The following is a 15,510-nucleotide window of genomic DNA, read 5'->3' as shown; positions in this document are numbered from 1 at the left end:
GATTTTGGCATAGACTCTCTACAATTATGCTAAGTGCATTGAGTTCCCATGGCTTCTCTCTCTCTACCCATCAGGAACAAGCATCTTAAACCTTGCCAACCCAGAACAAAAAGAGGTAATGGTATTGAACATCAGGCATCAGGTGGCAATTCTGGAATAGTCATGTGAGTAGGATATAAACACCAATACAAAGACAGGAAAACAGAAGGCATCCAAATGAGAGAGGAGAAAAATAAAGGATAGCCTCATATCGCCACATACGGAGTGACTGAACTCTTCTCTACACCGTGTGTTCAGCCATAAATCATACAACAAGGCTATTGGAAAAGTTCCTCATTTGAAGTTAGGCTCAAAGTCCATGAGTACCTGGAGTGTGTGTGTAGTGTCCTGAGCAAACCTTGACCCTGGCTAGAGAAGCAATCGAGAGGGCCTTTCTCCAAAAAGAAAAGGAAATATTTCTAAATGACAGGGCAATGTAAAGGTGGAGAGAAGGGAGCAGACACCAAGAAATGCTCTATTAGTGAAGCACCAACAAAAATCAATAGAAGAAAAGATATCATTTTTCCATGACTCACAATAATACTTGTGCTTTCATGGGCAAGTGTGACCAGCTGGTCTATTACTTAATACCTGTACATACTTCCAGGAAAAGGCATGCTACTTACCACAAATGTCACACAAATGCTTCCTTTCACTAGAGTGAACTATCTGGTGAAGCTGAAGTTCGGAAGGGGTCAAGAAATGCCGGGGACACAATGTGCACTTGAACTTCACATCTGAGTGAGAACGCAACATTAGCTCTAGCTTCATTACATAAAACACACACAGGCATATATTCAAATATAAGTTATCTGTTTTCATGAATATGCTGACACAGTAAACTCATAAATACAACCAGAGCTTATTAGTAATTAAACCAACAGAGACTTTTACAAAGCAAGACATTATAGCAAACATGTAAGGGAAAATATATTCACTATTTAAATTGCCACTTCCCATTGGGCCATTCAGAACTATTTGGATCTAAAATATGAGGGTGTGTGAGGGATGGGGGGGAAGGGGTGGTGACAGGGAGGTTTTGTTTTGGAAGAGAGGGGAGGGTGTCTGTGGAAGGGATCTGGAAGGGTGTGTGTGTGTGTGGAGGGAAAGGTGGGTGTGGGATGGACCTGGGAGGAAGCGTGGGATGGACCTGGGAGGAAGCATGGGAAAGACCTGGGCACGGGGTCATCCCAGGCACTGCCAGGTACCCCCATCTGGTTACCCTTACTTATATAATACTCTACTATGTAAGGTGAACACATATAATGTCGTAGACAAGATATTTTTTCCCTAACATTAGCACCTTCCATTATGATCTACTATACAAACTAATGTGAATGTAATGTAAAGAAACACTAATGATTAACGATTTCTCACTGTGGGAAACATGAAGCCTGTTAAGCTTATAGAGATCTTCCATGTCAGAAGTGAGGCTGCACACACGCCCAATGTACAAATGAATCCAATGAATGAATGAATCCACGCCCAAATGGAGAATGAATCATGGAAGAAGCTGTTGAAAAAAAATGGTCTATGGATATGAAAATTAAAAAAACCAGCAGCGGCATTTTAGGAAACAATACAGCTTTGATAAGGCTACAATAAGTAACACTTACAAGAATCCTGGTGGTGAATGGCCTTATGTTTACGATAACTTTGCTTCCACTTGAAGGATCGGTTACATTCGAGGCACAAAAACTTTGCTCCCTCGTGTTTGGTCTTCATGTGCAGCTGCAGATAGTATGGTGTCTTACAGTCCTTCTCACACACCTTGCAAATATTGCCACTACCTACAAAATAAAAAAAATACTGCTAAATTTACTCACTACATTCACTAAAAAGATATTTAAACAAAACTGTTGCCAAGAAAAACTAGATCAATTCATTTAACCCTTAAACTGCGCATGGCGTATATATACGCCCTGAGTAACATGTCCCATGGTGCGCATGGCGTATATATACGCCATAGGGTGCCAGGCCTGATTCAAATGGCCCGCGGCTACACGGGGTTCACAGTAGCTTCCTCAGGGCTCTTGTAAACAGATGCCATTTTTAAAAAAAATCGTGGGCAATATTCTCAGGTGTGAGAGGCACAGTACTGTTGGAGCAACCAAGGCCGGCGCACGCAGCATGAGCGAACAGCATTGATGTTCAGCTTGTGCCCACAGCATCGCCGAAAAATGTCAAAATAAATATATAATTGTTATTATTTAGCGATGACAATATTACAGATGACCAATGACTGTGATATAAATAACCAGGGTTGTGATAATAGCAGGATTGTTGTAATAATTAGCGCTGTGTGAGGAGTGATGCTGAGAGACGGAGGGAGACAGCATCGTTTACTGACTGTGTGGCCACCTGTTATTGTTTGCGTTCACCATACCAGGTCAGTGGTTCTCTATGGTGAACACAAATGTAGATACTTATATATAATGTGTGTATTAGTGTAATAACAGCAAAAGGATTATGCTGGGAGGAGCCATATGGGTGACGGAGGTGACGTCGTCTGCACGATTTCTCTAGCTGTTTAGAGGGTGGCCACTATGCTCTTTGGGCGCTCTACAAGCTTAGGTGTACAGTTATGGTGCATAAAACATGTAGATATTTATATATAACGTCTGTATATAGTGTAATAACACCACAACTGGTATTGTTGGGGGAGAAAGTTTAGTGCGTGTGACCTTGAAAGAGTGAGGGAGCCGCCAGCCGCCATCTGTGTATAGCGACGACTCTTAGTGCCTGAACTAACTATATCAGCTTAGCTGTACAGTTGTGGTGAACAAAATATACTCATACTTATATATAACGTCTGTATATAGTGTAATAACACCACAACTGGTATTGTTGGGGGAGAAAGTTTAGTGCGTGTGTTGAGGGAGTGGCAGTGAGTGGCTGGCTGGTGTGTGGCGGTAACTCCTCGTTGCTTTTCGACTCTCAATACAAACTTAGTGGTTCGTTATGGTGACCAAAACATGCCAATACTTATATATAACCTGTGTATAGAGTGTAATAGCAGCAAAACTATTTGTTTATTGTTTTATAAACATAATAATTGAATCACTAATACGCACATCATACTTTTGAGTATAGCGATTATTAACCACTTTTATTATATAAATATATTACAATACACACTATTGAATAATATTACTGCAAAAAAACTAAGAAAAAATCAATCGGAGACATTGAAACAATTAGGTAATAATATCTTTGTGGCAACTCCCATCTGTCAACGCGGGTGACGCTGACCGGGTCTGACGACCGCTCTGTCAACGCCCACTTTTTGCCAGACTTCCTCGGTCAATTGCGCCCAAAATATGTCACCTACGATTTTTTTTTTATTTTTTCCGTGCTCAGGGGACACAAATTAACATGTTTAGAAGACGAAAAAATTTTTTTGAATTTTTTTTTTTCTTGCGCACAGGGGTGTAAATGTCCATATGACCCCTGAGCAGTGTAAGGGTTAAGAGTAACCGTTTTAGAGTGATCATTGTCAATGAGAAAAACTCAATCAAGTGTCAGGTGTAAGTTGACCAGACCACACTAGAAAGTGAAGGGACGACGATGTTTCGGTCCGTCCTGGACCATTCTCAAGTCGATTGTCACAATCACAATCGACTTGAGAATGGTCCAGGACGGACAGAAACGTTGTCATCCCTTTACTTTCTAGTGTGTGGTTTGGTCAACATACTTCAGCCACGTTATTGTGACTCATCGCCTGCGTCAGATGTAAACTGACACTAATAGCTAGTGTTTCGGTATCTGCTGACCATTATAACAACGTAATCTAGAATATCATCGCTATTCACCAGCCTACTAAAAACACGAGGCAACATTTAAGCAAATAAATGTATGCAAGTGTCAAGAGCAGTTAACAGCTGGAATGAACTTGAAAAGGGGTAATGGGCAGTAACTCCCTTCACAGCTCCCAATGCACGATAAATCACAAGAGGCTCGGGCATCAAGGAACCAGACAACCACACCTCTTTCCCAATAGACACAAATAGGTATGAATAGGGGGTTTACAGCATAACAAATACACAGGTTAACACTGCAGCCAAGACTGGTGAGCCATGAAGAGTCAGGGAGGAAGGCATTCATCATGCTGACCATATGACAGTAGATGTGCTCATGTGCTAGTGAAATATCACAGCTCGGAAAACAAAATGGTTAGAATTAGCCAAATAGCAATACTGTATATGAAATATAGCAATATTACACACAGAGATCACACTAACGTGATGCATCAAATGAACAAATCCACAAGGGCATGTTGTAGCTCAGTCGATTAAGGCAGTGTCTGGGATGCTCCCGGACGCAGGTTCGAATCCTCGTCACGGCCCTTGTGGATTTGTTTATAGCAATATTATATATGAAATATAGTTATATATGAAGTATAGCAATACTGTATATGCACAACAGCAATACCATACATGCACTAGAGCAATACTGTCTACTCTATGTACTATGGCAATACCGTAGTGTAAATCTAAAATAAAAATAAAGCAATATTCATCTAACTAACCTCCTTCCTTATGAACAGATTTGTGAACCCTAAGCGATTCCTCGTGCCGAAATTCTTTGGCACAAAAGTCACACGAATATATTTTATTCTGATGAGTCCTGAGGTGACGCCTCATAGTGCGCTGTGTCTTGAAAATCTTCCCGCACTGAGGGCACGGCTGATTGATAGGGCAGTGGGTTAATCGATGAGCATCAAGGCCACTCTTTTCCACAAAGCATTTGTTGCAGAAAGTGCACTGCAAAATGTAAAAATAATTTGCACAAGTTAATGAATATCTCAAGAGTAAAAAGCTATTTACTATATACTGAGATGTGAATATCTCAAGGCTTTTCATAGAAAATAAAAATATTAAGACGGCCCCTAATGGCAAAGGAAATTAAGAGACTTAATTTCCCTGCCATCAGATTTTTAAGAGACTTAAGAAGAGACTGGTGTAAAATAGTGTCAGTCTTCCTTCCACACTCGGAAGGATCGCTGCTGTTGTCCACTTTCACATGGTGGGGAGGTATTAATCTGTTTAAAGCAGGAGAGTATATGTGTGTGGCATGGCAGGAGAGCAAGATCCTAGATGATTGTACTAAAGCCATTGTGATATCTCTTTATAAGATAAAGGATATCAGTGTTCTCAATTTATTCAATCCTAATAATCATTTATTCAATCCTAATAATCATACTTTTTTATGATAATTCATGTTTTTATTCATTTATGCAGCAAATAGTTGTGCCTGATTAACTAAAATGGGGGGATTAGTTTACATAGATCCCACAAAAACTGTAAGGTTGTTAGTTGACAGTCAGCGAGATAAGAGAATGCAGGACAGGGGAGAAAAAAATAAAGATTCAGCCATCAGGTATTCCTACTAGGATTACCTGATAAACTATAAATTGAAAAAAATGAAGAGCTCACCATATACGGTTTGTTGCCAATGTGGTAATTTAGATGCCTGAGAAAACGGCTGCGACGAAGGAACGTTTTGCCACAGTATGTGCACCCAGATCCACGATAACTATGAAAGTCGTCATTTTTATTTAACGCTTCTTTTGAATCTCTGAAATGATATAAGCAAAGTGAGAATTCAAGTCAGATTTAAAAACATGTATCAAAGGAAGATAGTGATGAATTGTTTGGGACAGTTCCACATAATATGAGAGAACAGCACAGTATACTAATCATATATACAGTATTGCAATTTTAAGCCAAATAAGGGACACACACACACACAATCTTTAAAGTAAATGTTGCTCAATATTTTGTTTAGAAAAACAACAAAATGATATATATTGTACAGTACCTGAGACTAATAAGAGCTATCACAATCATGTATGTGAAGTATTTGTTATAATACAGAAATGATCATGTGAGCTGCGATTACAGAAAGAAATCCAAAATATTGTATTTTAATTTCTTCACCATAGGTAACCATTAAACACAAAAATATTAACTTCATGTATTGGAAACATCATACACATCTGTCAACAAAGTCATGCCACATCCTTCATTTTATTTACTTTTTCACATTCCTCCAAATGACAAATACAGTACATGTCTGTGTCATGCTCTCAATCCAACATTTTCTAGGATTAACACTCATACCCTTTCAAATATTCTGTAATTCTTCTCTGATCAAAGCATCACCTCCTCCTTTTCATCCTAATCCATTTCTAACCACACAACTACCTCAAAATCTCCCAATTCTTTTAATTTTCACACATCTTCCATTCATTCATCCCCTTCAAATGTCTCATTTACACTTAACATACCTCTCTCTCCAATTATACAATTTTCTTTAAATTCTCATTTTTCCCTCCTCCTTCAAGACATTTACATTAAACATGCTCACACCCCAACCTGTCTTCTTAATAGTACATCGCATTTAGAAAAATACTTTCCCTAATGCCAAACACTCTTGTAATGAAAATGATAGCGGCTCGCAGAATTGACATGATGTCCTGTTTTCTGTTCGCGGTTTCCTCAGGTAGGTTAGCTTTGGGCCATTTAGAACAACAATTCAGTGACGTTGGGAATGCTCAGAACAGGCTGGACACTCGGTTTCTGGTACATTTTTCTTTGTTTCCGTTTTGCCCGCTTTCCACTACAGTACCTCAAACAGAGGTGTTGGCTAGTAGCAGCGAAGCAAAGCAGTGTTCCCAGGAGGGACTAGAGCCTGACAAAATACCTCCACACAGTACAATAATAAATTATTATTATTATTATTTTCATCATCATATCAAATTTTTCAATTGTCTTACCTAAAGTCTGGATCATCAGGATCTTCCTCATCTCCTCTATATCTTTCTTCTTCTCGACACTCTTCCTTCTCCTCTGGTTCCTCAGATTTAGATTCAAACTCAATTTCCATCTTCACTGCAATTGGAGTATTTGAAGGATGAACTGTTTTCATGTGTTGTTTGTAGGCCTCATAGCTTGGAAAATCCTTTCTGTTGTGAAGGTTAATTATTATTGAGATACATATTCAAAATAATTAGTGGCATTGCAAATAATAATACAGTGGAATCACGAGTGACGAGCGACCCCAGTTACGAGCATTTCGAGTAACGAGCAAGCCACTCGCTGACAATTTGTCTCGACTAACAAGCTTTCGCTCGATTAACAAGCGTTCCCGCTGGTTCTCAGACACCTCCGACAACAGTGTTGCTGTTGTTTCGCAAGACGAGTTTTCCACATGACGAGCTCGGAACTGGAACGGATTAAATTCGTTAATCGAGGCACCACTATACAAAAATCAAATGCATTTTCCTGAGCTAAAACCACTTGGTTACTCCCTTAGGCAATGCAGAACTGTATTGCTGAAAAAAGCTTGCATGTCGCAACCAAAAGGTTAATGTGGTCATGACAGGACATCACTTTTGATTCCCTCGACTGGCGCCTGTATGTCGCTATGCTACCCCAGTAGGTGGCTTCTTGGCAACTCTGCATTCAGTAGTTTCCTAGGAGTCAATCCAGTCTAAATGTATTCTTAATTTACTTCCAGACATGTACTGTACAAGTGAAATTCATCTGCTACACTTGCATATTATTCTTTGGAACTCTCCATTAATCATTCTTGCCCAACATGTAAATGATGCTACAAAATTTTCCCTTCTTTTTCATGCACATAGATTAGTGTAAATACTAGTACACAAAAATATTTATAAATCCTCTTACCTTTACATTAAAATGATTTGCCTACTTTGTCAATACAGAATCTTATTAGGCACTTTATTGCCTATCCCAGTTGGCAACGTTTGAAATAAATATTTGATGCAAACCTGCAGTAAATAGATAAAAGTCCCTCATCTAGATTGATTCTTAAGGTAAGAGCCAGCAACAGCCGAAGATTACTGATCATTAAACCTACTCTAAGACGTGCCTTTAGGGCTGAGTCTAGCACAAAGAGGTACAAGGCTTCATGCTTAAGGTTGAACTTGATTTTAGTGCCATTGAATTGATAGCAATGGAAGTAGTGGTCCACAGAGGCATAGCACTGAATACCTCACCATACCCCCAAAGGGACATAAAAGCACATTTCCAATAGCCTCCATTCCCACACTAATTGTCACCTGTGCAAGACCAAAACCTCTAATGTTACACAGACAGTAGTGCAGGATGGATTCATGAGTGCTTGGCAGACCAAACAGGAGCCATACTGCCTAAAGCTGAAGAGCCATACAACAAATTCAGAGTTGTACCCTTCCTGTCCTGAAGTCTCAACTTGAGTCAAAGCAGCAAGAGCAAAATTTTCCTCAAATAAAAAGGATTCTGCCAAGAAACTGCAAATCTGGGGACCCAGTGTTTCAGCACAGATACTGTACTTTTGTGCCTGAGTTCTAAGCTTAGCTGCATCTTTATAAGCTGCCTGCTGAAGTAAAGAATCAAACACAATGCATGTTGCAACAGTAACTAAGGGGGTGAAGCTAGCTTTGCATAAAATATTAGGAATGCAGGAGGCAGAATGGGTAGTTGAGGGGGTAAACAAAACTCCCATCTTCCACTCCTTCATGCTGCACCAGGCAGAGCAAACAGGTGAGGAGAAAGTGGGCTATCTTGCAGAGCCCAACACTTGCAAGATAAAACTAAAGGTCACTCAAACACCTTAAGGCAACAACAACAGATCCAACATCCCTGACCAAATGTATGAAGAATATGCCTGGGAGCCATGGTACAATTAAAATACTACCAAGATATAGTATAAGAAAAGGCTAAAGATGCCATTACTACTAACAAAAATTACTGTTATGACTCATCTGAAGCCAACAAACGGCAACAAGAAGCTGTATACTTTATACCTGAATCTACTCTATCTGGACCAGGGTACAGACAACTGGACACTTCACATTAGAAAACAATATTTCACAGGATACAAACAAGTCAACTTAGCTATGAAGTGGTCTCCACCTGCCAATTTACACAAGACATAGCCAGGAAGATTGTGAAGTGGTCTGGTTTTGGGAACCCCAAAGCTTTCGTAAGGTAGCCGTTTGTTTCATCTCAAGATAACCTCAAGATATAGCCACCTAATGGTCAGCATAGCTAGTTAAAAATGCAAATGAGCAGTTAACAATAACCCTTTGTTTGCAGTCACTTGTAATGTCAAGAGTTTGAAAAGGCTTTGTATGCACGCACCACTGTCCTATATTCATGATCTTTGTTACGTGACACAGTAGATCTTGCCTTGGGGAGCAACTGAATGTAACAGCTATGAAACATGCAACTGTTTTGGATGGGAATGTTCTCAATTTATTCAATCCTAATAATCATACTTTTTTATGATAATTCAAGTTTTTATTCATTTATGCAGCAAATAGTTGTGCCTGATTAACTAAAATTAACTTTCAGTTACATTGTACCATGCGAATAAATAAATCTAGAGACACTATACATTTGCTGCATTTTATTTATAATTGGTTTATGTACTGGTATATACTGTATTTGTTAAATGTTTGTTTAGCTTGCATTTGTTATCTGTATGATTTTGTGTGCGGTGAGTGTGTGTGTGTATGCATACATGCAAACAAGTAAGAACTGCTTAGCATATCCTAAAGGAGCCCCAGAAATGACACTTGCCAACATCGCCAGTACCTGCACGACAAACAGCGCGCCTGTTGATTGCAGTGAACTGTTGATATGTGAAGTTCATATTTGGTTTTGCTTCTTCCTTTCCAGCCACAGATGTAACAGGTAAACACGTGGCCTTCCTCCATGTGACGGTCACGGCTCACCTTGGTTCTGTTATATTCCAAAGAACAGGTAAGGAGAAAGTGCTGAGTCATTACAACTATATAGCACTTGGAGGGGATATAAGGATATGGATTTGGGATGGGACAGGGGGAAGGAATTGTGCCCAACTATTTGGACGGTCGGGAATTGAACGCCGACCTGCTAGAAGCGAGACCGTCACTCTAACGTCCAGTCCAAGTGGTTGGGCATCCAAAGAACAGAGTACAGTACAGTATACCATGTTTTCTTTGACCTAATATCATTAGAATCAAGAAAATATGTAAAGAGGAAAGGTAAGGTAATTACGAGGAAGAAATTGCTAGTATGACTACAGCACTTGGAAGGGATATGAGGACAATGATTTGCATGAAGGAATGGTGCCCAATCACTTGGACTAGCGGGGATCAAACAATGGCCTGCAAGAAGCGAGGCCATCTCTACCAACTAGTCCGAGTGGTTGGCTGAATATGTATGGAATGAATACACATTAGGATACAGTATTTGGTATAAGAAAGTAACTGAAGAGACAATGGCAAAATAGTTGCTGAAATTCATATAATTTTGCTAAGAATTAATATTTCAATAATAACCACAGTTAAATACTATATATGTTGCAGTACAGTATAAGAATCCCCATGGTAACTATACAATGACTCATTCTTTTTTGTATTAGATTAAGTTCAAGACAGAGGAAGATCCTTCTGAAGCTTAAAATTGCCCACAGTATAAATAATTTGAGCTTTAATATAAAAAAAAAAATACGTACCTGAACATGGCATCACAACTTTCACACTCCCACAGACCACTGTTTGCATCTCCTTTTGTGACTTTTCGTTTTTTCCTATTGCTCGGCTCTCCTGTATGATAGTCCTCATCCTGAAAATATCAAGAGACAAAAGAACACCATAGTGTATCCTTACACATACATACTATGTTTTGGGAAGGGGAAGGAAAGTCCCTGTAGTAACATGTGAATGTGTAATATTAAACCAACTTTTCGGATGAAACCTACATCCTGTATCGACTTACTGTTAAAATATTGTTTGACAGCACCTTGATAAAGGATGTAGGCGTCATCTAAAAACTTGGTTTAATAATACACGTACACATGTATTGGGCCTTTCCTTGACCTTCGTTCAAACAGTATGGCAGTGTATGATGTTTTTCCACTATGTTTAGTGCTGTATAGTTGACAGCTCATAGTAGATACATATACAGTTTACAGACTGATTGATAAAAACCATCTACTGTACTTAAAACAAGTTATTAAAGAAATATATTTAAAACAATGAAAATTTGATTTAAAGTGGAGAAGGAAATATTGGATAAACATGTGCCAATAGTGAATCAAGTTTTGACTAGAGTAGCTATTAAGAATATTACATATAGTACTTTTAAAATCTTGTGCTAATATTTTTTATCTCATACAAAATTTCACACTTGAACATTAAAAAACCTACTTCACTGGGAATTCTCTTGGACCGTCTAATGCGAGATGAGCGCCGCAACTTCGCTAGACTTGCACTCTGGTCCACGGTACTATCATCTTCCCAGCCTGTGTTTGCAACCGTAACTAAGTCTTCCGGATCTTTTTTAGGCGGTTTTCTTTCTACGTTCGTCTTGACTACATTTGTTTCCCTCCTGTTAATGGCTTCTTCTGTCTCTCGTGTAACTGGCTTCTTTGAAGAGCACACATTCATTTGAAAGTTGGTCGAGTGGTCTTTGGTAATGCAATTATGAGTCTCACACCATTTAGAATAAACAGAGGAATAATTTCCACAGTCCAAGTCATCACACTGTTTTTCATTATTCTCTGAAGTTCTTGGTATTCTTTCTCTAAAATCCAAAGCCAGTGGATCTGACTGTTCTTTATTATCTCCTGCATAACTTGGATCATTACTGGTCTTAATCGTATTACATTCTTTGGTGCTCTTTTCCAGCCAAGCATTCTTGACTCTGACACTTGGAGCATGAATAGTTATAACACTGCAGTCAGAATATGATTCACTTTCCCTCTGACTTTCAGTTCTTGGATGTATGTAATCTTTATTTAATGCTGAAGAAATCTGATAATTACTTACATCAGCTTTAAACTGAAATTGTTTCGATCTATCAGTCAATCCAGTCTGGTCACCTAAGGGAAGAGTTACAAAATCTTCATTAAAAACCTCACTGGTGGCAATGGCTAAAGCATCTGGAGGCTGTGAAACTGGAGATGGAAACTCTAAGGAGGACTGGGGAGGGGATATAGTCAATACTTGCTCCTCCTGGAGTACATCACTAGACTGTAGAACGTCTTCGCCATTCAGCACTTCTTCAGTAATTAGAAATCCCCCACCTGCACCATCAGAGCTCAAAGGTTGTGGAAGGATGTATGTTTTGCCGCCACTTGTGAGGATCGTCACTGCTCCACCAGCAGTTAGTTCACTTCCAATTACACCACTCTGTCCCTCTCTCCTCTCTTCAACTTCCCATTCTCTTCTTGCTCCTCCATTCCCTTTACTTTCTGAATTTACTAATGATGCCGATGTGATCTGAATAACTTGTCCATCAAAAAGCTGGACATGAATATGGTTGGTAGATGCAAGCGTCCCAGCACCCGCAGGCAATGTTGCAAGTACAGTCTGTGAACCAATATTACCAGGAACAGTGTCCAACTGCCCTCTTCTTATGCGTGATGAATCCTCCTTCTTTTCCATTTCTCCTGAAGTCCCTTTAGCTTCTCCTGAAGTGACAGCCAAAGCAGACTGCTCATTTTTTTTATTCTCCATCCTTAAAATATGGTGTCAGGGTTTCTTTGTTTACCTCAACATGTTACTAACATTCTGTAATAAAGAAATAGAAAAAATTATGTATATATATATACTGTACTGTGTATTTTATAGTTTATTTTGTCTATCTGTACCTAATAACCAGTGTCACACTATTTCTTGGCCTAGTATACATGGCCTAATTTGCCTAACAAGTATAGTAATTTTCATTATTTTCAAATATGTATATTTTCCAAATTGGTTTATTCTAATCATTATTATATTAAGAACATGAATTACTGACTTGGTTATGTTAGGTTAGGTTTGATCAAATTTGTTAGTTTTAACAAACAAAAAAATTTATGTATATAGTGGTACAGTACCTCTGTTTACAAATTTAATCCATTCCCAGAGAAGATTCGTAAACCGAAAATTCATAAATTAAAATGAATTTTTCCATAAGAAATAATGTAAATCGAATTAATCCGTTCCACACTCCCAAAATTAATTAAATATTTGAGATGAATGTAACCACACATTAAATTAGTTTCTTTGTAATTTTTATACATATTCAGTATTAATGTATCAACAAATATCTTAAGACAAAGTGTATGCAAGTAGTAAAGAGTAAAATACTGTACTAGAATTAATATTACTGTTAACATATGAGAACCTTACACTTAAAGAGAACTTTAAACAGCACATTCTCCTTACATGTACCTATTATATTTTACTATTTTTTTTATTAGAGCTTCATTAAATAAAAAATGATTAATTACAAACATTAATTTACAAAATAAAGCTATAGGCTGTGAATGTTCTATGCTCACTTGAAGGTCAGATGTATATCGAGAATGCAGAAGCCATTTCCTCTTTGGATAGCGATTCCGAGGCGCTGGCACCAGAAAACGATGGTTTTGGATACAGTTTTTTTGTAGTAGTGATGAGCCAGGAACCCAAGGTGTTCCTGGGTATACAGTAATGCAGTAATTTTGAAACTGAACAAGCTTCATTTGTCAACCTGCAATGTATGATTTTTGTAATTATTTATTTGTTAAATATTTTTTACAAGAATGTACAACGGATTATTTCTTTTAGAATTTCCATGTGTAAATGGTACATTTTCCCAAAATCCCTTACATGTATAGTGTAAGTGGTTTTGTGAAAAACTTAAAATTTTTGGGGTGAAAAACCACAAAACTTTCTGCATTCTCCAACACATATATAGTATGTTGGAGATTATTGTCCTAGAAAGTGTAAGACTGTATCAGTGTGTGTGTTATGTGCAACATGAGATCTGTCCCAATCTGTATCCTCCCCAGGCATATTAATACCACTCATGAGTCGAGTGTTTTAAGCAGGTAAGGAAAAAAAAAGTGTTACGGCCTCACACGCGTGGGGGTCCATGGGTCCAGACCCCCATACAGTTTAGGTGAATGGAATATTTAAGCAGGTCATTGTATTTTCCCGCTGTGATGTGACCATGAGCTCTAGCCTCACCCCCCCCCCCCCCCTCTCTCACCAAACCCCTCCCCGCTCCACATTTTTCCACTTTGCCTTCCTTATTATGGATACACAGTACTCTGTGAAGGCCTATATAATACTATTCCATTTGTGCTGATGGTAAAATAAAAATTCACTATTACAAATCAGGTTACATTATCTTTTATTCAAAAGGCGCAGTATTCCATATACTACCTGTATTCAATACAACCACAATAAATAGGTTATACAAGGGTTACTTATTCAACCCACTTTTTGCTACTCCATGTGCTCTCTAATATAATAAAATACGACTCCAGAGCACCTAGCAGAAAGACAAACCAGATGTACGTTATTCTCGGTCATATTCCGAGAATATAGCACCAAGTTCAGTCTTGAATACAAACTTCCTGCCAAGAACAAGTTCAGCATCACCTCTTGCAAAGACATCTGATAAATGCCAAACACAGTACCCTTGCATCCCATACTACTGAAGTGACTTAGTGGTGTTACAGATTTCACCAGGGACTCGACAGTTCACTGACTGGTCATTCGAACCAGAGCTATGGACTAACCACTTTGCACTAGAACATGAAAGTCACCTACTGTGATAAATTATACCATGTCTCATAGAAAGCAAGTGTATATATACTGTATATAGTATACACTATAGGCTTGTATCGTGGTCCGCCTCAAGGTCGACCTACTGATCCTCCCCCAAGGATGCAACCCCATTGCCTGTCATGGGGGAAGTACCTATTTACTGCTGGGTGAACAGAAGCATTAAACGAAACGTGCCCAATCACATACGCTGCACCCAAGAATCTACCCCGGGACCTTCAAATTGCGAGACGAGAAGAAAACCAACCACGCTACTTTACTTATAGCTAGCATAACTGAACCAAAATACACTGTCATGCCCCTGCACCCCACACTAGTGGAAAACATTGGGACAAGTCACTCCTTTCTCTCAAATTATTCACACAATGTTACTTTAATTAGTAAATAGAGGTTATGTGTGAGGGGGAAGACAAAATGGGGCGACTCGTCCCGACCGCTTGGATAACCTGGCCACCGAGACTAGCAAAAAAGAGATATTGCGTAAACTAACAGCTATAACCTTGCACTAGCATCAACGGCTTGACCGGGGCCTGGCCAGGAGGAGGTGGCGGCCAGCCAGGCCCCTGGCGAGGACGGGGTGAGGGAGAGGAGCACCTCCAGCAGCAGCTGGCCATCTGGAGTTGTTTACATCCAACATGGCGAGCACAGTCGTAATCGGCGGGCCGCGGCCTCTCTCTCCTTCTCTCCCTCCTCACACGCCTTATATCTCGCCTCGCCACACCTCTTGACTATCACATGATCCACCACGAGGCTATATTGCTAGTCTATGGGGTCTTTAGCCTCTTAAGAAGCTTTTACCGGTCAAAAAACGGTCTATAATAGTGGAGGAAGTTGTGTTCTTACTGGCCTTGATGCTCTCCAACAACTTCATT

The 15,510-nt window shown here is 39.2% G+C and overlaps 1 protein-coding gene across 8 annotated transcripts in view; it reads right to left on the bottom strand.

The window, feature by feature from the left end:
* Positions 1 to 15,510, bottom strand: part of LOC123772695 (uncharacterized) — a 27,199-nt gene extending 11,689 nt beyond the window's left edge. For 3 of the 8 annotated variants that reach the window (XR_011222520.1, XR_011222524.1, XM_069303488.1), the window contains exons 1-10: positions 15,138 to 15,397; positions 13,366 to 13,556; positions 11,246 to 12,610; positions 10,552 to 10,661; positions 9,648 to 9,794; positions 6,818 to 7,006; positions 5,475 to 5,616; positions 4,568 to 4,802; positions 1,656 to 1,829; positions 666 to 776 (exon numbers count right to left, since the gene is read on the bottom strand). Coding sequence is in view for 1 of the 8 variants with exons in the window: in XM_069303488.1 (XP_069159589.1) it covers positions 666 to 776; positions 1,656 to 1,829; positions 4,568 to 4,802; positions 5,475 to 5,616; positions 6,818 to 7,006; positions 9,648 to 9,794; positions 10,552 to 10,661; positions 11,246 to 12,556 (2,419 nt within the window). In the remaining 7 variants the exon portion in view is untranslated. Of the gene's footprint in view, positions 1 to 665; positions 777 to 1,655; positions 1,830 to 4,567; positions 4,803 to 5,474; positions 5,617 to 6,817; positions 7,007 to 9,647; positions 9,795 to 10,551; positions 10,662 to 11,245; positions 12,611 to 13,365; positions 13,557 to 15,128; positions 15,400 to 15,481 lie in introns of those variants that run through there. The other 5 variants (XR_011222522.1, XR_011222526.1, XR_011222525.1 and 2 more) reach the window with 5 other exon arrangements.

This window comes from Procambarus clarkii, chromosome 50 (assembly GCF_040958095.1).
Source record: "Procambarus clarkii isolate CNS0578487 chromosome 50, FALCON_Pclarkii_2.0, whole genome shotgun sequence".
NCBI lineage: Eukaryota > Metazoa > Arthropoda > Malacostraca > Decapoda > Cambaridae > Procambarus > Procambarus clarkii.
Note: the sequence above shows the minus strand (reverse complement) of the source record. Positions and strands in the feature narration are given on the sequence as shown.